Below are 23,162 nucleotides of genomic sequence, written 5' to 3'. Positions count from 1 at the left end.
AGCCAACACTTGTTGTTGAAATAGGGATTATGAAGAACTATTAGCAAATACACTAATTACTTTTGTAACTGTAGAAAGCAATGACAGAGTGGATGAGGAGGCGGCTATGCTTTCTGTCTTTAAATAATGGTGTTTGATAGGAGAAGGCCCTTTCATGTTAAGATGAAATTGTAATGCGCTAAAAAACTCCAAACGCTTTTTGTTTTCAGGTAAAGTGTTCCTTTTTTAAATTTTGTAATTAGATAAACTTCTTTCATTCCTCTGTATTCTGCTTCCAGAATCCTTTCTGATTGTCTTAGAGATTGTGTATGTGGCATCCAGCATGTTGTGTGGACGTGGAGTGCATGGATGCACTAGAGACCCTTTGCACCTCTCCTCAAATACATGTGTTAAATTACTGGGGCAGGAAGAGGGGAAGACAGAGACATCTCTGTACTGTGTCTTAACATGGGAAGGAAACAGATTCCTTACGTCTTGATGGTGTAATGATTGCATGATAGCTCTTTTTTTTTTTTCTGTATTATATTTAAGTCAGCATTTTGAAATTAAATAAATGTTTAGAATGACTGTTTTCTCTCTCAAGGCAAACAAAAACATACCATGAAACACCTATTAGATGGGCCCCAGTAATTAAGTATCGTTCAGGTGGCTTTGTCAGAACTTACCTTGCTTTGTGCTAGGCTTGTAAGTATTTCTTCGACACAATCTTATGGGAAAACAACTGGATTATGTCTCTCTTCTTTCCTTATCCAAAGCAGTTATAACCAATAAGCAGTTATATACCCAATGGGCTTTCTCTCACGGAGTTGTCTTCTGATGCCAGTCTTGCATGTTGATTGGATTTTCTTTTTTTTTAGTGTCCCTACCTAAAGAACAAGTTCTTAACTGTGCCTTCCCTTTGAGAGTAGGCAAAATACTGAAAGCCTATACTTGAAAGGTATTTTAAATTTCTTTACTGTCAAATAATATTTTAAGTACTTTGGCATTAGCTGCTCATAAGAGGGAAATGTATCGGAGGAGCATGCAGGAGGATGCACACTACTGGAGGTGAAACGAGCCTTGTGGCTGGAAGATGGGCCTCTGAAATGCTAAAACTCTGTAAGGGAGAAGCTGCTGTCAGCATTGAGCGTTACTGTGGCCATGCGTCCTTTCTTTCAGAACTTGTACCCTTGCTACACTTCTGAAAGTTAATAGTTTAAAAATATATGACAATTTAATAGTTTTGTTTTCTATATCAAAGGTATAGATATGGGCTGGTGCTTGAACATCCTCGGACATACTAGATTAATGTATTTAGATAGAGCTCTAAGTAGTGTGCAATTGATTGACATGATCTTTTTCAGAATCCTGTAGTTGCCATTTTTCAAATTTAGGTAGTTCTTGTTCTAGAAGTTGATCTCTGATCCAGATATCTTGTAAAAGTGAGTAGAGTTTTATTTGGTCTTTGAAAACTGGATATACTGTGAAAACCTGAGCATAACTTCTGGAATTAGCTTGAGACCGGGTGCTAATTGGTCTAACTGTTATTTAATGATTTGCCAAGAGGCAGGAAAAAAAGGACATGCTACTTCTTTGAGGTCATATGCAAAGCAGACAAAGTAATATGTGATTACAGTTTCATTAATATGCTTGGAGTTTTTACTTTTGCAGAATACTAATAAAGCAAGTAGTTGCTGTTAATGTAATCTGAGTCGCACGAGTTATTCTTTGGGAGACTAATCTGCCTGAGAGCTTTAGGATTAGTCAAGGAGGGATTTGCCACTGTAGGCCTTATTGTAACAAACTGGACTGTAGCTTTATGTTATCAGCATTACTGTATAGAAGCTGCTTATCTGTGTAGATCAGTGCTCTAGATTATTTAATTGCATTGTAATATAGATAATTTTTCTTGGCAGGAATGAATGTTAATGAATTAAACCATTGGTTGTGAAGAAAACTTGAGTGATACATAAAATTTTTCACCAACTCATTTATTTTAGCTGGATATACCTTTGATGCGACCAATGATTCATGTATTCATGTGTTAAAAATGTTATGACAACATGTATGGGACAAATAACTGCATTTAATTTTGCTCTCATTTCACTCTTCTGCCTTTTTTTGAGTTGTTTTTCATCTTTCTAAGTGTATGTGTTTTAACAGAAGTGCTACTTCCCCCCCACCGCCCCAAAATGCTGTTGTTCAGTCTCCTTTGTGATGAAACTGCTGCTGCGCGTCTCTGTTTAAGTCAGTAATAGTTCATTTGGTTTTATGTTATCAGTAACTTGCACAGGCTAGAGACCTCTCCTGAAATCTTCCAGTACCTGAAGGGGGCCTACAAGAAAGCTGGAGAGGGACTTTTTACAAGGGTATATAGTGATAAGACAAGGGGCAATATCTTTAAACTGAAAGAGGATAGTTTTTGATTAGATATAAGGAAGACATTTTTTACATTGAGCGTGGTGAGACTGTGGAACAGGTTTCCCAGAGAAGTTGTGGATGCCCCATCCCTGGAAGTGTTCAAGGCCAGGTTGGATGAGGCTTTGGGCAACCTGGTGTAGTGGAGGGTGTCCCTGCCCATTGCAGGGGGGTTGGAACTCAATGATCTTTGAGGTCCCTTCAACCTAAACCATTCTATAATTCTATGAAATTAGTTGTTAATCTTGGTTAAGTTTAATTTTTTTTTTTCTTTTGGCTTTGCTGTGATAATGAAGCATCAGCACGATGCAGTCCCTGGGGAGAAAACCAAACTGTATTTCTTCCCGAAGCATTGTGATGCTTGAGGTCTTCAAGACAAACTTGATGGAAAGGGAGAGAGTCTGAAGAGAAAGTTGTTTCTTTCTATTCGTGTGATATGGAATATATAAGTGACGTTTTTAGTCTCTTACTTGGACATCTAAGGGCAGACTCAACAGCAGTTTCCAGCACACCTTTCATTGCCTGGAAAGCGTTTTCTAGCACCATCCTAGTCAATATATAGTTGTGGTGCTGAGTAAAGCTTAGTCTTCACATGACAGTGTAGCCTAGATGTACTTTAAGTACATCAGCTGGAAAAGTTTCCAATGTTTAGTCTTCTGAGCTGTTAACTTTGGGAAGGGCCGTAGCAGAGGCTGCCATAAGAGCTAAAGGTAGGAGATCTCTGCAAGCCCATGAGACATGCAGGTGGGTGTGTTGGAGGTGAACGCTTCTGAGTGCTTACACGAGAGGTGAAACGATATGTAGTAATTTTGTTAGACTGGCTCTTGTTTACTGTTTTTTGTGCTTTTTCTTGCCAACAGATGCCATGCTGAACACGAAAGCAGAATTACAATGCAAGGTTGGAAATTGGCATGCAGGCCTTACCAGCTCAGTGTTACTTGCCGTAATGCAGTTTTAAAAACATACGGAGCTACTGAGGTGTTTATAAAACTGGGGTTTGTGTAGGTGGGAGAGACCCCAGGTTAGAGAGGAGGTGCAGGCAATAAGCATCGGAGTCCCCCACCCGTGCCAGTCCAGACCAAAGGAGCTTGAGAGGCTTCACATGTCTCTCCTTCTCTCCTATCTATCAGCCTTACAAAACAGAATGACAGCAATGCTTTTTTGAATTAATGGCTTTAACTTACTCTTCTTAATTTAGCAATGTGTCCTAGGTTAAAAGAGATGCCCGAAAAGTCAAGGCTACAAGGACTGATCTCTTCGGGCACCCTTTTCAGCAGGTGCCTTAGGAATGCTCTTATGCTCAGTGGTGGAGGCACTTGCAAGAGGGTCAGTGTGGTGCATCTTGCTCACAGGTTTTCATTTGCTACTTCACGCTGTTAGGTAAAATTAACAAAAGACTGCATGTTATGTAGGCTTGCTGTGTAGGGCTGCATGGAGAAATGGGAAGAAACCAGAAAACGTGACATTGGACATACTCTTCTTAACTGTCCACTATTTAGCATAATTATTTTGGACCAAGAATGGATTCTTAGCTTTATGGATTTCAGCTTTTTCCTGTGAATTTTGTTGTAGTTGAATGACTGCAGAGGAAAACACTATGTAGAAGAGTAGAGGGCAATTTACAGCTTAATGGAGTAGCTGCAGGTTTTTGGCCAATGACCTGAAAAGTTTATATGTTTTCTTTTTTTTTAATGTTAGAATTACTGACAGTCACTGTGTTTGTGACATGTTCACTCTTGGGGAAAATAGAAGTAACAATGCTGTGAAGCATAGGCTTGCAAAGTGGAGTGAAGGGAAATCTTTTAGTCATACACTCTCAATAGGAGTGTCTTGCTGAGGTGTCATCAAAAGGACCAGCAGAAGTTCTAAATGTAGGGTAAGGTCAAGGTCGGATCTGGTAATGCAACGCCTCCTTTGCCCTCGCATCAAAAAACGCTCCTTGACTCGACTGTTGTGTTTTGACCATCGTCTCTGCAGAAAAGCCTCCATCAATGGCAGCTGTTTCTGTGGATTCTGCAGCAAGAGTAATTTCCTGACAAGCAAGAAGCTGCCAGTTTTGAGTCAGAAAAAGCGCCATAGCAGATCAACTTCTTATTTTCTTCAGAAATGAAATATCAGACAGCAAATATCTTGGATTAGAGGCATATTTTATTGAAAGAGCAGGGAGACAGCACAAAGGCTGTCTCAAGGAGTCTGTTCTCCTGTTAAAACTTTTGCAATGTCACAGCCAGTTTCATAGGTACCGATGTGAAAATGCAACATATAAAATTGCTGGTTTTTGCTACTAAAGGTGAGAGACTTTTAGTTTAAACACCAGGGCTACACAGTGATAGCAAGCACTTACCTTCACATATTAAATAATGTTATGTGTCTTTCCCCCCCCCCCCCCCCTTAAAAGACCTAACATATTTAAAAAGGGGTTATTTCCGCTCTGGGTTTTACAAAAAGTTAATTTGAAAGCTCAGTGTTGCATCTTAGCCGGAGATGTAACAGACAAATCCATTAACCTACTATCCTTGTTTTAAGGACACTCTAACAGAGTTCAACTCAGGAAGCTGAATATTTGAATTATTCATGATCATGATCTAAATGCTTTAGTTCTGTTTACAGTGTTTGTTAATTGCTCCAGTATTTCTTTATTATTAGAAACATTTAGCTGTCCTAATCAATAAGATGAAGTACTATGCTGAGCAGTTCATTAGTATGGCCCTGTCAGGTCAAAATATAGAAAGCTAAATGTGATTATGACTGGCTCTGATAATCTCATTAAGCTGGGAGATGTCATGTCGTTTCTGAAGGGAATGAGATTTTAAGTAGACAGTCATAGGTTGTCATGTTGTTAGAGTTAAATTGATAGTACTCCGAGTAAATGGCCACGGTTTATTTTCCCAGCTTTAGCTGTCCTCCTAGCTAAGGCAGAAAATACCATAAAGCTTCCTATTATAAAGCCAGAAGGCAAAGTCTCCATAAATTTGCAACTTAGATTTTGAGGGAAAAAAATTTATAACCTGCCACAGTATGACTGCTGTGTGCTTTATTAATTTAATAGAGATCTCAGTTGGAGGAGCTGCCTGTGAATAGAGTTCATGTTCACACATGTCACCGGCGGAAGGACTTGATTCCATTTTTATTGAAATTTTGATAGGGTTGTAGTGCATCTATAAAGAAAAAAAAAATAATTAATTTGGAGGATTTTTTGCAAGTACTCGTAAGAAACGTGTCATGTTTGAGATGCTCTCCAGAGTTTCTGAAGATGTTAGAAGGAGTAAGTGTGTGATAGCTGTACTGATCAAGACAAAACACACGAGGTGTCATCTCAGTTATTGGAAAATTCTCTAATTGCCCAGTGGAAGGACAGTGGTGGTTGACTGTTAAATCATACAGAGTTTACTAGTTTCACAGGAGAAGAGTAATCGAGATAGTAAAGGGAAACCTCTGCCAGTAGAAATTTCTGCTTTATTTTCATTTTTTAAGCTGAATTGTGTTAATGTTAACATAAAGAAGGCAGGAAAATAAATGTTCTCCTTTTCTAAAAAAAAAAAGAACCAAAACAAAACATATGTATTTGTTTTAATTGTGGCATTTCAACTTAGAATGCTAAGCTAGTGTGTTAGGGTAGTTCGATGTTGACTCCTGCAGTGTTTCTTGGTGTGGTATTTTTTCATTGCTGTAGGCATATAAAATTCATGAAGCTTTTTTGTGTTTGTTTAAACAAGGAGTTGGGAAACTAAGATATGGGGTTTGCATACCTCTTGTAAGACAGTAATTCTGTTTCTTCAGGTTTTTCATGAATTTTTAAAATGTTTTTAATTTCCCCCATGAGAAGCTTTCTAACTAAAAGATTAAAGTTAAAAATAGGTATTTAAACCTAATTGCATACTCTGCTGTACCTCGAATGCAACGGGCTCACCTTTGGAGTGCGAGGGGCAGTGGGGAGCCATTGACTCCTCTCTTGAGGAACCGAACCCGAAGAGGAGATTTATCTTTGCGATGTGTTTCTCAGATGGTAAAACTGAAACGAGGGCTTTCAGTTTATGCCTTCTGAGATTGACTGCACCGGAGGGCAGAGGGCCAAAAGAAAAAATCCTTGCTTTGCCTTGATGCAGTGGTCCCACGAGAGGGTTTTAAACCAATGTTGAAGTTTGTGTGGGAGGAGGGTTAAGTTGGTTTGTAAATGCAGGTAGGAAGCCCACCAATGTTCCAGAATTACTGATGTTTGGCGCTGTACCCTGACATCACTTGGGTGTTTCAAGGAGGGAATCAGCTGGCTGGTGCTGGGTGGTGTGGGGCAGCATGGGCAGGTTCAGGTAGCCTGCGACGACCCTGGGTATTGTAGCACTTGTTCGGGTAGATGGTGTTCTGCAATACTTTGCTGTGAGCAGTCCCGTTTTGATAGCACCTCAGGCACTGCGTTTTGAGATGCGGTCGAAACAGAGCTTAGATGGAAGCTGCTGCTCTGACCCGCCACCTTTATAAGGCGTGATAAAGACAGCCTGTGTGCTCAACATTGGAATGATCTACAGCATGTCTTGAAAAATGGTACCTTGTAAGGGTTCTTTGTAGGAAACTCTTAGGGAAAACTTGTTATTTTTTTGCTAATTGTTAATGACCACTCACCCCAACACCAGTATACCAAGTACATTTGGAAAATTAAGTTTCTGTTATCACACTCCAACTAGGCATGTTCTTCTGTGTTTAGCCTAAGTTGGTAAGGTGATCATTTTGGGCCTTGGATGGTTTGTTTACGGCTTTGAACTTTGTGTTACACTGTTTATTGTGTTTTGGTTTACATTTCTCAAATCTGCCTGAATCAAACAATTTCAGCTTTTGCTGCCATGGGTGGATAAGCCTAGAGTTTGATTCAGGCTTGCTTGAGGCGTTCCTGCTTTGGATGGACTGAACTGTCCAACACAAGATTAAAACTTTTTCCCCCCCCTCTCCTCCCAGGTGCCTGCTGATGGAAACGCTGGGTTGTTGGCGGAGCCTCAAATCGCCATGTTCTGTGGGAAACTCAACATGCACATGAATGTGCAGAACGGAAAGTGGGAATCGGACCCCTCTGGCACCAAGACCTGCATCGGGACAAAGGAAGGAATTCTCCAGTACTGCCAGGAAGTAAGTACTGCCCTGGGGAAAAACTGTGGGGGTGATTGTTCTGAAACACCAAGGCGCAAGCATGTGCTGGAGAGCTGAGTCTGTAGGGACCTTCTCTTTCTTTTTTTTCCTCTTCTGCTCTGTTGCCCTTTTGTCCTTTTTAAAGAGGTTCTTCCCAGGGCCTGTTAAAACAGCTTTAAAACCTGGTTGCTGGGGATCACTGAGGCCATCGGAAAATTTTGTCCCTCCATCTCCTCCCCTTGAGGGATAATTCTATATTGTATATGCACAATGAACTTACAAAGTATTTTGAATAAAGCTGAGGTGACAGTTTATTATTTAAAATGCCCTTGTTCTTTCTGGGCTGATCTTGAAAGAGTCAGCTGTAACGTGTCTTCTGTCATTGTACTGTGATGCTGAAATACGCTGGGTCAGGCCAGAGTTATTGGTCTCTGCTGCACACTGAACCATTCAGAGTTTCTTAATAGAAAAACTTGCCCTACAGATGAAGTCACAATGACTGATTTCATATTTGAGAGCAGAAACTTATTACCCACTCGCTCACATCCTAGAACAGACTGTGGATCTAATTTTGTTTTGTCTCCATGCTGTGATAGCATGATAACCTCGTACCAGCGTGTGACAATTTGAAAAGAAAATGCAGTTTTTATGCCATGAAACAAAAGGGCATGGCTCAAGTTGCTTTAGTCCTTATGTCTTTCTATACCATATCTGCTTTTTTTTTTTTTAAGCAGGGGCTATTGCTTATTGCCATAGCAGTAACTGTCTTGCTTCCTAAATGTCAAACCAAGTCTTGTGAAAATGCCGCTTTGGAAAGCAAGATAATTCGCTTTTCAGATCTCTGCTCTCTTACATCTTCGTTCCTGTCCTTTCACCTATTGATTGTTCCTCCTGTTTCTTGCAATGTGTTGTTAATTTTTTTCTGAGTTCGAGCTTTATCGTCTAGAATATTCATTTTAAGGAAGAACCTGTAATGGCTATTAAAATTGATTCTTCACCAGTAGCTTTGTCTTTTTAGTAAAAGCGTTACTTTTGTGAAATTCATATTATTTTTGTTTACCACTAACAAAAATACCAAACCTAACCTACTAGTAAGATTTCAACTGTTTCTTCTGTTTTTTCCATTGTCTCCTTTGAATTATCTAGATAAAGTCGACTTATGCATAGTGAAATTATTGAGGGTGAGGGAAGGAATGAGGAGATGGAAGTAGGCAATCAGTGAATAAAAGTCTGTGAAGTAGCAGATCTTTTTAAACTTACAGAAAGAAATACGTAAATTTACAGAAGTAGGAGTAGAAAGTTTGGATGATTTTAAGGCATGTATAGCTCAGTAGGTTGACGGTTCAGTTACAAATGCTGCAGGTAGGGAAGGGTTCCAGAATAAGGACTAGGAGTTGCAAATCTCAGCTGAATGTCAGGTGACTTTGAAATATTTTGAAATTTGGGGTGTCATTTAAAAAACAAACAAACAAAAAACCCTCAACAAAAAAAAAAAATCACACCCCCCCCCCCCAAAAAAAAAAAAAAACCCACAAAAAATCCCAACCTCTTAAAAATAAAGTGAAGAGGAAAGCAAAAGCAGTCAGAAGGCAGTAGCTGTATACTGTTAGATGACAAAGGGAATAATAAGGAAAGCTGAGACTGCATGTAAGGAAAAAGTTCTTTGTCATGTGAGTGGCCATGCGATGGCACAGGCACCCAGGCAGGCTGTGGAGCCTCCTCCCTTGGAGACTGGGAGAGCTGAACTGGATAGAGGCCTGAGCAACATGATCTGTCTCAAATGTAAGCCCTGCTTGCAGCAGAGGAAGGTCTAGGTGACCTCTGTGGCTCCCTTTGAACCTAAATTTTTTTGAGTCTTGAAATTTTCTCCAATCAGGAGAAACACAAGAGAACCTCTGTTACTTGTGTTTTTAAGGTTAACTGTTTAAACTGCAGTGTGGTGGTAGCCTGGATCTGTGTGCTACATCATTAGCTTAACATTAGATGATCGCGTTATGGTTTTGGAGTGTCTCTTTAGCTGTGGTTAAAAGCGTAGTGTAGGGGGCTCTGCCTTGTCAGGAGGCAAGGTGCTGGTGGGTCTGCTCCCTAAGAATGGGTTGTGTATCTGACTGTTTTCAGTCAATCTATGTTATTACAGGTGTGTGAGTAAGCCAGTACAACTGACTGTAGTAGGATACTGGTGGAGAAGGTGCAAGCTGGCCTGGAGTGAGAGCACACGGCAGCACTGGGGCTCTCCATCAGCAGCTAGTTTGGGGGTGGAGAGGAATTGTGTGAGACTCTATTTTTTAATACTGGTAATAAATACAGAAATAAATGGCAAATACTAGAAAGGTCGGATCTGCTGACAGCAAGTTAACATGAAAAGCCACATGGTAGCTGATCCAGCCTAGCAGGGTGGAAAGAAGCTCCCAGTTCGGTACAACTCTTCTCCGTAGTCTCTGAAATGACAGGGAGCAAGGGAAGGTAAGATTTTTTTTTTTTCCTTTGCATCTCCAATGGGAAATCTATTCATCCTGTTATTTGTTGCAGATACCTTGTGTGTGTCTGCGCCAGGCGTTGTGATGATTGCTATAATGCAAAAGAAGGTGCTCTACTGTGGTAGATCCTGTAGTTAGCCTAACCACCCAGTTCCTCCTATAGCAGGGAAAGACCAGAAGGAACATATCGGAAGGAGCTAACTGGGCAGAAACTCAATGAGCAACTACAGTGGAGATCTTGCTCTGTAAGATCCTTGGCTCTAAAATAATACAAAGTTAGTAACTATTATCAGGAAACTCCTGTTAATCAAAAATGAGGCTCTGTGGAACCGCTGACTTTGTTTTCTTCCGATGAAAGTATCTTTCAAAAATAAAATACCTTGTTTTAGCAGAACTTAAAGATAGTTGCATTCCTGTGCCTCCTTATAAGCTCTTTTAAAGAGTTTTTCTTGACAATGCAAGGTCAGATGCCTGGGTGGTGGTCAGAGCACAGGGCTGGAAGGTGCATGGAGTACAGAAGGACTTAGATTTCTCCTGCAGAGATGAGCTACTGGGAGCCTTGTATTTTTTCCCTGAACTTGTCACCGTTGCCTCTCCTTGTCCACTGCCAACGTAGGTGGATTTTCAGAGTCTTTGATGCAGGAAGTAGCAGTAGAGGAGCATTGCAGGGGCAGAAAGGGAGGAACAGAGAATAAGCAGAACTGCCTACGTGTTTTAAAGATTTATGTCACTTGTTGCTTTGCTTCTTTTGAGTGGGAGCTCAGTGCAGCACAGGAACTGTCTAGGTTTGTATTTGGACAACACATCACAGTTTAAAGATGACAAAGCTCAGCCTGTACATTATTTATTTGAAAAGAAATGGAATATACTTGAATGCTGCCCTCTGACTTCCTTGAGTTCAGTTAAACTCTGCTACCGAAGTCACAAAAGTGGTTCTGGAAGCAGAGCACATCTGTCCCCTCTGCCTTCAAATCTGCATGTTTTCTCTTACTCAGCCTAAGCTGGTGTTTTTTCTTTTCTTCAAATATAGCAAAATCAAGCTTTCTTGGGTGGAATGAGATGCTGGTTAGAGAAGTGCAATTTACTTGTGGTGTTTTTTAATCTCAAACTAGCTAGCATGCTGCTATATTAATTGTACCTGTTATTGAAAAGTAAAATGGTTTGGGCCTGATCTGCAAACAGCTGTCAAAAGCAAGTGCTGCAGGTGGTAGAACAACGTTGCATTAATGTGAATGGAGTGGTTACACCTATGTACATGCCAAAATCGTTAACGTGTTGTGAGTGTACTAGCTGACACTTCAAATCAAGCCATCGGTCAATCTAGTCCTGCTGCTGACGCTGCAGTACCAGCTGTTTCGGAGGGATGTTGGGAAAACCCTGCCATACACAGTGAGTGGGTAACTAGCCTCCTGGGGAAATTTTCTTCCTAACAGCCCGTGATGGGAGGTTAGCTGATGTCCTAAAACAGGTGGGGTCCGCTGCTCCTGGATTTTGCTTTTGGTTGTTTAGTGGAAGAATACCGGGAGCCCCCACCCACACGTGTTTAGGCGGAATCTGGGAGCAGCGCCAGGATGGCATGAGGACGTGTTCGAGAGGCCAGTGATCTTCTTGTCTTGCTAAACAGTGTTCATCAAACTGATCTGGACCTTGCCCTTTGGCAAAGCACGTGTTTACAGAGTCACATGAATATGCAGAGTAGGAAGTTAATTTGGGTATGCTCAGTTCCTTGTTTAAACAGAAGGAGAGTTCAAATGGAAGATACTGGTGTATGTTTTATTATATTAGCAATTTTGAACAGCTACTATGTTCTGAATTTTATGTCTAGTAATTAGGACACGTTATATGAGTTCCTTAAAGGACTGAAATTACTTTGCTGTCTGTGCTGAACTTGGTGTCCAAAATGAATTGTAAATATGCTCACAGCTGGCAAAAATTCATTTTTGTCTAATGCATGTTTTTTTCCTCTCACTTATTTAATTTGGAGGTGCTCGTTTCCCTTTTAAGTATGCATGGAGTTGAACAGAATAGAAAGGAATGATTCCAAAAATTGATTGATTTGTTTTTTTTTCCCCACAACCAAACCGAAACTATAGTAAAACTAGTTTGGGTCTGGGTGTCGTGTGTGTTTGAGCAGATGGAGTGTAAACCTGGGAACCTGGAGACCTAGCTGTGCCTTGTCATCAACAGCTGGCTCACTCAGACATCTTTGGCTAGGTGCTTAGCATAACTTTCAGATGTAAAGTATATGTTGGCTTTGGCAAGTGTTGCACCTTGCATCTCTGAAACCACATCATGACTGCTTGGTTTCTTTGTTAAAGTCGTGACATGTGTCCACGTTCTTTCTAAACATCGAGATTCATGAGCGTCTTGCACTGAATATGTATTTCTTACAGAAGTCCTCCCCAGAGAGGAAAAATAAAACAAAACAAAAAAACGAATTATAAATGCATGCTACGGTACTCTTAACTGTATCTTTGTGTTACTTGGAGCAGAAAATAGTAAATTCAAATAACAGATAATTCATTATAACTGTTGACAGAACAATGTTGACATTTCTAATCTCTAATCATACTTCTTCCGTAAAGGATCTTCTTGTCATTTGCTCAAATCTTCTGTGTTTATGCCACGTGTTTAGGTATAACTTGCTGGTGAAATCCAAAGCCACTTTTTAGCCAGATCCAGTACAAGCTGGAATGTGACCATGATAAGGCTTTGACATTAATTCACCCCACAACCTCTGGCTTCAAAGTAGTCCTGGAGTCCCCTGTTCTGTAGATGGGCCAAAAGAGCCATCAAATGACTGCCTCATCTTGGTTTTTTTTTTTTGAGTTCTGTGTGTTTTGGTTGTTTTTTTTTCCACTTGCTTGAGTCCCTACTGTCATCATCTCAGTTAATCTTTCTGTGCTTGTCGCCCTGGGGCCCACACCAGGCAGAATCAGGCAGGCAGGACTGATGGCAGTGGTTCTCTCCCTCTCTAGTCTTTCTGCTTGTTGAGAGTTTCTGGAGATTTTTTTAAAGGGATTGTTGGAAGTGCCAAGGATGCTGATGATTTTAAAAAGAAAAAAAATAGTTTGGCCTTTTTTTTCTGAGAAGAGAATTTGAGACACGATGAAAATAGTCTTACTGCTTTAATAATGGTTTCTGTCCACGTTACTGTGTCATTTTCATAATAATATGAATTGTTATTTTTACCTAGGCTGCATAATGGGCTCTTTCTAGTTTCTCAAACCATTATAGCCACTGTATTGAAGAAGAAAATTAATTCTAAACCTGTACTACTCTAAATTCAGCAGCCTAAAAAGCCATACATTTTGGTCTGAGGAAAACAATCCATTTAATGAAACATCATGGGAAACACAGATTTTTGACAGCACAATCTGGCATTTAAAACAAATGACATTTTCAAGAGAAATGTGTGTTGGTACATTCTGAGATGTGCACAGTCATGCTTAAGAGTTTAGGCGAACAGTATCTTAGCACTCTTCGCGTTAATTATTGAGGTCTTTTGTTTTACTTAGCTTTTGGTCCACAGCAAAAGTTGAATTAGCTCACTCTGTCTGCTAGTGTTTAAATCTCATTTGCTTCAATGAAGGCTTAGATTTTGGAAATACAGGGTCTTATATTTATCTTGCAGTTAAACCTTAGTATGCTCACCCTATAACCTTCCTGAGAAAGAAGACTGGGCTCTTTAGCCCAGACTGTAGTCTACCATTTAAATGCATTTCAAATGAAGTAACTTGGAGCATATGTTGCAAGCTAATGCCTACCTTTCTTTTGCTCATAACAAAAAGATCCCCTCTCGTTTCTTTTCCCTACACAGACTATTTTTGGAATTAATTGAAAAGAAATGGAATAAAAAACTTTAGGATCTCAGTTATGTTGTTGCTTTTATGATAAATTTTCCAACTCCTTTTGAAGTAACTTGTTTTTCTTATGGAAGGTGGTTGCTTCTGCTTTAAGACTGAGAGGGGAAAAAGGATGAAAATGGAAAAGGATTGTCCACATAAATAAATATTTAGGTAAATGTGTACTGCAGTGTTTAATGAAGCTACAGTGCTGCATCTTCCCCTAGATTAGTTTTGAATTTCACAGATATGATGGACTGGATGAATGGCTCAACTTAATCAGTGGATTCCACCAGCATAGCGTTTGTGCCAGGAATACAGTTCTTTCTTCTGTCCTCGTGAATGTACGTGATTGCGATGGCTGTGTGCAGGGTAGTCCTGTTGCCTTTTTTGATTCGTAGTTGGACTAGCAGACAATTGTTTCACATGTGATCAAGATGTTAAGAAACATCTGCTAAATTTGAGGTATATAGAATCATAGAATCATAAAGGTTGGAAAGGACCTCTTAAGATCAAGTCCAGCCCATGGACTTGTGAGCATCCAGGTGGTATAGTAGGTCCTTGACTGTTTCCTCCTGGATTATGGGGGGGTTTATTCTGCTCTCTGTCCCTGTCTTCCAGCTCAGGCTGAATACCCTGAGTATAACAGGTCTGACCATTAAAGACTGAAGCAAAGAAGGCATTAAGTACCTCAGCCTTTTCCTTGTCCTTTGTGACAATGTTCCGTCCTGCATCCCGTGAAGGGTGGAGATTCTCCTTGGCTCTCTTTTTGTTGCTAATGTATTTGTAAAAGACAAGAATAAAATGTTGTACCTTATCAGCATGCTGTGCTCTGTGCTTCTGGTTTGCTCCTTGAAGTTACGAAAGAACGGGCTAACAATGCTTGCACAAGTCTCTCTGCATGCGTAGGGAAGGGAGTGAAGCTTGACTGGCCCAACTCTTGGCCCTGCTGAAGCCCAAGAAACTTTTGAGAGGCCTGCACAGCATTGGATGTGGTCTGCAGAGGCGTTCCCTCTCCTGCATCTGTGATGTTGCATGGAAAGTGTCCTGGTGGGGACAACACAGCAGACCTCTACTACTGCCTTTCAGCGCTCTTTTTTTCTTCTTACATACAGCATTACTGTAGTAAGTTGTCTGCTATTTTCTTCTCCCAGACGCCTTACACTATAGAAATTTGAGATGGACTGGTAGCAGCTGTTCCTTTAACAAATAATAATATAATCCTAAGAGACACTAGGCATAAAGTGTGATGATTACCTTAAGTAAAGAAAAATCTGTTATAAATACACAGCTGTTATGTATCAGCCCTTTTAAGGAGGAAATGTCCATGCTAATCTACTTTCTTTTCCTCCACCTTTTCAGACCATGCTTGCATGGACACTTCAGTCTGGCACAGATCTATCCCACTTTTGCTAAGGGTCGTCTGGGGTCCTGTTTAACTCCTGGCGGTTTCCACTGTGATGCAGTTTTTATTCTTAGGGGAGATGTTTTCAGAGGTAGGTCAGTTCCTTGATCCAGCTTCTGTGTTAGCACTGGCTCGTGGAGAGATGTTGGCAGTAAATGGACAAGAGGTGGAACGAGGCAGGAATCATGCCTTGGCAACGTCAGACTTGTGTCCAATTAAAGGCCCTGAAACCCTAGCATCTGCGAGTGTACCTCTGCAGATGGATGGGTGCGAGTGTGACTCCTTCTTAGGAATGGTGCTCCTGAGAACTGGGAAGCTACCTGCAGGCTTTGGGTGATTTTGGGTGTTTAAGAGGCTTCAGTGTGCCTCTAGTCTTCAACAAGTATCTGTGCCTGATTGTGTGTGCGTGAATAGGTAGTGTACTTTGTGACATTCTGTTTATTTTGGATCATCCACATCTCTTACGGATGGCTCTATAGCTTTCCTCTGCTATATCTTACTGCTTTTTTCTGTGGTAGTAGTGTTCCTCTCTTCTGGGGTTTTCTTTCTTTTCCTTTCTTTGGGGGGCAGGTTCCTTTTTTCTTTGTTTTTCTCCCTCTGTTTCACCCTTGCCCATCTACTTTGAAATATATGGAAATCAAAAATACTGACTACAAACGTGCTTATTTCACTATAGCAGTGCACGTGAAGCTTATTAGTAGCAGACAGTGGGCTGATCTGTCTAGATTGGTAGCACGGAATAGATTCATGTTTAGAAGTCTGCCTTTGCAAGTAAAAGGGCATTACGTACATATTTTCAGTTGTCAATTCTGCAGGCGAAAATAAAACAGGGAAAGACAGTTTCTCTCACTCTGTAGCATTGAAGCTGTCAGGAAGATGACGCTTGCTTGAATTCGTAGCAGGGCAATGCCCCAAGGTTGCATGGGGGAAATATTTCTTGATTTCTGGGACATTCCATTCCATTTTTTCCCAAGCAGTTTATTGTCACTGTTTTCTAATTCATACAGAGGCATTATCATCCAGTTAGCTTTTATCCAATTAAAATTATTATGTAGTACTGTACTGAGTGCCTGCTTTAATCTTCCAAACACTGTATACCTCTGGCTAATAAAAAATCCTCATGATAATCTGTTTTTACAGATGTTGGCTTCTTACAGAAAATTGTTATAGATGGTTGGGGATTAATTATAATTTATGATCATGGAGAGGTTTCTGACTAGCCGGCCAATTATTGATGGCTTTATCCACGTTTTTCCTTTGTATACATATAGCATTTTTAATAGTTTAAATAGAATTTTAGCTCTTAAATTTTTAATTCTTTTTTTTTTAATGGAGTAGGGTGAGATTTTCAGTCAAGGAGTGTTATTGCAAATTGCTAATGAAAAAATTTGAAAGGTGAGGATTTTAGGTTGTTTGGTGTTTTTTTTTTTTCAGAGCTCTTGAGATGTCTGGCTTAATTTTGAGACTGAGAACAGAGTACTGGGTTTAAGGTCCCTAAGACTATTCCAAATTGTTCTGAGGCCTTAGAGTGAATCTTTGCTGGGGAAAGTGTCCTTCTCTTTAGCTAAGACAGAAGCTTCTACTAGAAAGATACCGTGTAGTGTTTAGAAGATGAATCACAATATCTGTTAAAACATCAGCTTTGTATTTTGTGGGTGCCAATAGCTGTTGCATATATTAACACAAAAAAAGGAAAATTACTTGTAATGACAATACCATGTTTAAATTTTTTCTTCTTTCTGGGTACGAATATTGAAACATGAATACTGTTAAGCTGGACATGAAGAAATATGACCTGAATACAAAATTTTTTCTCGTCAGCATGGTTTGTTTTTCTGTAAATACCATCATAGGTCAGAAAAGCACTGACCCCAAGGAAATTTAACGATATGCAAGATGTCCCATTCCAACTGTTTGAAGAAATCGCACAGTGTTTCCATTAGAATATAAAACAATGCAATTAAATTTATTTGATTCTTATCCTGAGTCATATGTTGGTTTGAAGAACAGTGATAATTAAGCATTATAAAACATATAATTTTCTCCATTCATTACTCTTTCCATTTGGCCTGGGAAGACAGCTCTTTGTAAATTCAACTTCTGAGTTGCGCGTCATCACTACTATCATTTTTTGAGGCACTGTCAGAGAATCATAGAATAGTTTGGATTGGAAGGGACCTCAAAGATCATCTAGTTCAAACCCCCTGCCATGGGCAGGGACACCTTCTGCTACACTACACTTCCGGTTGCTCAAAGCCTCATCCAACCTGTCCTTGAACACTTTAAGGGATGAAGCATCCACAGCTTCTCTGGCCAACCTGTTCCAGTGCCTCACCACCCTCAGAGTGAAGAACTGCTTCCTTAGATCTGGTTGAAATCTACCCTATTTCAGTTTAAAGCCATTGCCCCTTGTCCATCACTACGGGCCCTTACAAAAAGTCCCTCTCGCTTTCTTGCATACCTCATTAAGTACTGGAAGGCTGCTACAAGATCACCCCGGACCCTTCTCTTCTCTAGGCTGAACAACCCCCACTCTCTCAGCCTATCTTCATAGCAGAGGTGCTCCAGCCCTTGGATCATCTTCGTGGCCCTCCTCTGGACCTGCTCCAGCAGCTCCATGTCTTTCTTGTGTTGGGGACTCCAGAGCTGAACACAGTATTCCAGGTGGGATCTCACAAGAGCAGAGGGGCAGAATCACCTCCCTCAACCTACTGGCCATATTTCTTTTGATGCAGTGCAGGATATGGTTGGCTTTCTGGGCTGCAAGTGCACATTGCCGGCTCATGTTGAGCTTCTCATCAACTAGTACCCTCAAGTGCTTCTCCTCAGGGCTATTCTCAATCCATTTTTTGCCCATCCTGTATTTGTGCTTGGGATTTCCCCAACCCATGTGCAGGACCTTGCCCTCAGCCTTGTTGAACTTCATGAGGTTCTCACAGGCCCACCTCTCAAGCCTGTCAAGGGCCCTCTGGATGGCATCCCTTCCCTCCAGCATGTTGACCACACCACACAGCTTGGTGTCGTCAGCAAACTTGCTGAGAGTGCACTCAGTCCCACTGTCCATGTAACCAACAAAGATGTTAAACAGCGCTGGCTCCATTTCTAGTCGGTAGTAACTTCACCAGACTGCCACGACTTCTCAAATATGATGGATAGTGACTTAGCGATTTTATCTGCCAGTTCCCTCAGGTCCCGTGGATGCACCTCATCAGGTCCCATGGACTTGTGCACCTCCAACTACCTTAGATGGTCTCGAACCTGATCTCTCCTACAGTGAGGAGTTCTTCTTCGTTCTCCCAGTCCTTGCCTTTCCTATCTGCGACTTGGCCAATGCGGCTCGAGCACTTGCCAGTGAAGACTGAGGCAAATAAGTCATTGAGTACCTCATCCTTCTCCGTATCCCGAGTAACCAGGTCTCCCGTTTCCTTTTGGAGAGGGCCCATATTTTCCCTAGTCCTTCTTTTATCACTGACATACCTATAAAAGCTTTTCTTGTTGCCCTTGATGTCCCTGGCCAGATTTAATTCTATCAGGGCTTTAGCTTTCCTAATCTTTAGCTTTCCTTGGACAATTTATCTGTATTTCTCCCAGATTACTTGTCCTTGCTTCCACACTCTGTAGGCTTCCTTTTTGTGTTTGAGTTGGTCCAGGAGCTCCTTGTTCGTCCATGCAGGCCTCCTGGTGTTTTTGCCCGACTTGCTCTTTGTTTGGGATGCACTGCTCCTGAGCTTGGTGGAGGTGATCCTTGACCGTTAAGCAACTTTCTTGGGCCCCTCTTCCCTCCAGGGCTTTATCCAGATTCTTCAGCATTTTTTTGATTTTCCTTGTTTGAGTCAATTACAGACTTTATTTTTTTTAAAAAAAAAAAAAAAGGAAAATTTTATTTTTGAGTATTTCTTTAAGCATCTCTGAAGTGTTGCAGCTAATGTTGCTTGTCCACGTTCCCACACAGCTTGGCAAGTCTGTTTACTCCATCTAAGAGGAAAAAAAATCAGAAGGGATCTTCTAAGAAGCAAGAATTACATTTATGCTTCTAAGCAAGGAATCTAAGGGGATTTGGTAAGACTGATCTTATTAAAGCTAAACTTTTAATACTGCGTAAGTTAATATCTGTATAGTTTTTAGTATTTTAGAGGAGATTGTCATAGAAACTCTCATTTTTAGCTATTGCTGAGAACACATCAGTGGATATGCTAATAGGCAATTACTTGCTGGAGTCTAGAAGATGACTTTTAAGATTTTAGTGCCAGGGCAGATCAGAGCTGCTCTGTTGAGCAGCGTGTGATATGTTCCTATCAGCGTTTCATTCTTACACCTCAGGTGTCCCTTACAAGAGCACTGCTCTGATTTGGAGTTTGGAGCAACATGGAGGACTGAGAAGTCTCCTATATTTAGCCAGGATTAAAGTTCCTGAATGTCCTCATTTTTGCATCCTTTCAACTTCAGCATCTTGAGCTGTTGTAGTTTAAGATCTGTAGCAAGAACAAACAGTCACTCCTATGAGACGGGTCAGACTGTGCGAGCTAATTTTAGGGTTTCTTACCGAGCTAACAGGAGCACCGCTACAGAGCGGTGTAGCAGAAGTGTTGAGCTTAAGTGGTACGTGCTGTTGCAGAAAGAGTCCGTTTTCTTTCCCTCCTCCTCCTCATTTATGCTCTGCCAGATTTTTAGCATATGTCTGATCTTGCAATGAGGAAATTTAGGGAGCTGAACTGGCACAAAGCTAACCCCTGCAAACAAATGGGATGAGCTTCTTGCTCTGACCCCTCTCACTGAGGGTCAGATGAGCTGGAGTGCTAACATGGGAGAGGTGAAAGGGGAGGACTTTCCCTTCTTATAACAGCTGACCAGAGGATGGCTTTGCTATAGTGTTGGAACAGCCTGTGAAGGAGAAGCTTTTTATATGTTTCTGAAGGCACTACATCTTTCTGCCTCTTGCTCCTCTGTGTTTTCAGAAGAACACATCCAGTTAATACTTGAATTTCCCCAGCGAGTTTTCTCTGCTGATAGGCAACATGAACAATTTAAATGGGGGGGAAAAAAAAAGACAGTATTTGGCCTGGAAGATGAATGTCAAATCAAGCCTATAATGAAGAACAGACCACATGTTAATGAGAGATATGAGTGTAACTCCATGATTTAATTTTGGGCAGCAGTAGGAACATAAGTGGAGAGCAGATAGATTCAAACTACCAGAATCTGTGCAGAAAAGGAGAGGAAAGAAGGCAGGTGAAAGTAAAGAAATGTGAACAAGGCTGGCATTTTTAGGCAGAATAATGAGAGCAGGAAGGACAGAGGAGAATTGACAGATGAATGAAGGACTGAGAAATTTTACGTAATGCAGTATCCTTGTAGCGGTTATCCAATCTGAAGTTTATTTTTCTTAAGTCGTTTGCTAAACTCTTCTTCCTCAGGCCTGCCGTAAGTATTTTGAGAAAAAGGATACAGACCCTCCATCTCAAATGTAGAGTCCCAGTTGCTGCTGGTTTTGTTGTTGCTGTTATTTCTGCCAGGGTTTTGCAGGAGGAGCGGCTGCAGTCATGAGCATCAGTCTCACATGCTGTTTTCTAAGAGGAGGGTCCTTTGTTGCTGTTGTTTACTAAAATTCTGTCTTAAGCAGAATCAGAGGTCGATCTGATATTTGCAAATTCATGGGATGTATTAATTTACCACATCATGTAGCTATGTCATGGAATTTCTTGTGGGAGAAGCGCTGAGCTGTCTAGGGGGTGTTAGAGGGTCAGTCTGGCAGCTGTTACAGGAGTTTGGTATGGACTTATTTGAACTCTGTGCAAATCTTTACATTGACTTTGCTGCTTAGATTAGTCTTTGGAGAAGGAAGTTCAGTCTAGTTTAATGTCTCACTTCAGGAGTACTAAAGAAATTAAAGCTTATCTCTGCAACAGTACCCTCCTAAACAACAAACTGCTAAACCACAGAGCACAGTAGATTGCATCATAACATAATCCTGAAGATAAGAACATTTAGAGCTTGGGGAGAAAAAAAAAAAGTTTCGTTTCCAGAAGTGTAGGTGCGGTTCTGCGAGGCAAGACACAGTCTCTCTCCCAGGGTGAGCCAAAGCAGAACGGAGTGTTAAGGTTTTTTTTTTTTGTTTCTTCTTTCTTCATCACTTTGAAAATCCTTTCCATCAAGAAGTACTTGATTGGAATGGTCCAACTTGATTTATTTATTTTTGCTTCAGTCCAATTCAATGAACTAGTTCCTGTTGGAGAAAGGGTGCCAAAGATCATTTTAAATTAAATGTATTGTTTCTCAGTCTTGCTGTGAAACAGAAGTAAAGGAAGAGACGTATGATAAATTCTCATATGTACTTTTGATATCAAAAGTGCTTTCTGGTTTTCGAGGGGTTGACAAATTGGAGGATCATGCAAAAACAAAAATTATTTGATTATGTTACTGCCACCTGAGTTGTGATTACCATGATGTCTCCAAATGTACCTGTTTGTATAGCAACTAATACAAAAAATGTTTTTCTACTTAGCTACTATTCATGATGCTAATCTGTTAAATACTGTTATAGTAAACATTTTTGATAATGAAGAGCAAGTCAGTTTGATGCCAAAGGTTGAGTTTGATAGTACTTGTAAAATAGTACTTGAAGCCCCTTTCTTGTTATTCTTTTCTTGAAGCCTTTGCTGGGCTTTCCTACACAGAATGTCCTGTTTTTGAGCTGCTCTGAGCTTGTTTATTGGATGCAACCACAGCAATTGTGTATTAATTAGTTGCCTTAAGCAACTGGCTAATTGGGGAGTTGTTACATGGTGAACAAGAGGAAATGCTAGTAGTCTACTAGACTCCATCAACACCTTTTGTTAGTCGGTGTATTCGTCATTAGTACCTTCCATTTCCTTAGCTTCAGAATTGGAAATGTTAATCTGCATCATGCTAAAAATTCCTCCGTGAAAAGTACTTGTGGTGGTAGGACTCTGTTGGAGGAACCTGCTCTTCATCTGTGCAAAGGGCACTGATGTCCGGCACGGGAATAACTGAATGCTCAGGCAGGAAGAGGGCTGATGCTACAAATCAGACCTGCTCTCTCAATTGGCTTTTTTAAAGAGTATTCAACAAGGGTCACACTTTCTTTCCTGTTTTTTAATGATACCTTACCATTAGCCCAGCATATCTTAAAAATAACAATCAGCAAGACGGAAAACCAACTTGAGAGGGCCAGCAGTCAGGAATGGCTGAATTTGCAGTCTGGAGTCTGAGTCTTGTTAACACAGTAAAGAGTTTTATTTGGTCATGGCTTTGTACTTCTTTGGAGATCATGCCTTAATGAGAATGGGGTGCAAGCTTCAACACAAATTAAGTCCTATTACAAACCTCATTGTTCTCCTCTTCAATGGCACAATATTCTACAAGCTTGAAGTGTGTGAAGTTCAGAAATGTCTCTGGAGTGGAGTTGGTGCTAAGCTCTTAAAAATGATAGAAGTATTTACCTGTTCTCCCCCATATACTTGGAGACAGTAGAAACCAGTTTTATGTCATGTTTTGAGACCACCTAAATGAGCCGGCGTGGTTCAGGAGTAACAGAGCAGTTCACCCAGGGTAGGAGGCCGAGCCTGGCGAGTAGCTGTCACGCTGTCAGCAACCTGTTAACGCTGTTACTCACGTCAAGTAGACATAACTTTTTGTTTATGTTGAAAGCCTGATTCATACGGTACGTGGACTGAGAATGGGTGGTGATATTGGCCCTTTGGGCCCTGGGGCATGTCTGGCTGAGATGGTGCCCTTTGCTCTGGGCTGGGGCGTTCACCCATTGTGCAGGCGGGTTGGGAGGCTGCTGGCGAGATGGATGGTGCAGAGGGGCATGGACACAGGCACGTTCTAGCCGTGCTGTGTTTCGGATTGGAAAGCAAATGCAGGATTACAGTCCTTCTCGTTCTTGTCCTTTAAAATTCA

At 40.9% G+C, this 23,162-nt stretch overlaps 1 protein-coding gene across 1 annotated transcript in view; it reads left to right on the top strand.

Moving 5' to 3' along the window:
- Positions 1–7,377: 7,377 nt before the first annotated feature.
- APP (amyloid beta precursor protein) overlaps positions 7,378–23,162 on the top strand; it is a 189,946-nt gene continuing 174,161 nt past the window's right edge. Inside the window, 1 exon segment of the mRNA XM_086631552.1 lies at positions 7,378–7,512. Coding sequence (XP_086487678.1) covers positions 7,393–7,512 — 120 coding nt within the window. The 5' untranslated portion in view covers positions 7,378–7,392.

The sequence above is a fragment of the Tauraco erythrolophus genome, chromosome 1 (genome assembly GCF_009769465.1).
Source record: "Tauraco erythrolophus isolate bTauEry1 chromosome 1, bTauEry1.pri, whole genome shotgun sequence".
Taxonomy (NCBI): Eukaryota; Metazoa; Chordata; class Aves; order Musophagiformes; family Musophagidae; genus Tauraco; species Tauraco erythrolophus.
The sequence above is the reverse complement of the archived record's forward strand: the minus strand, read 5'-3'. Positions and strand labels throughout refer to the sequence as shown.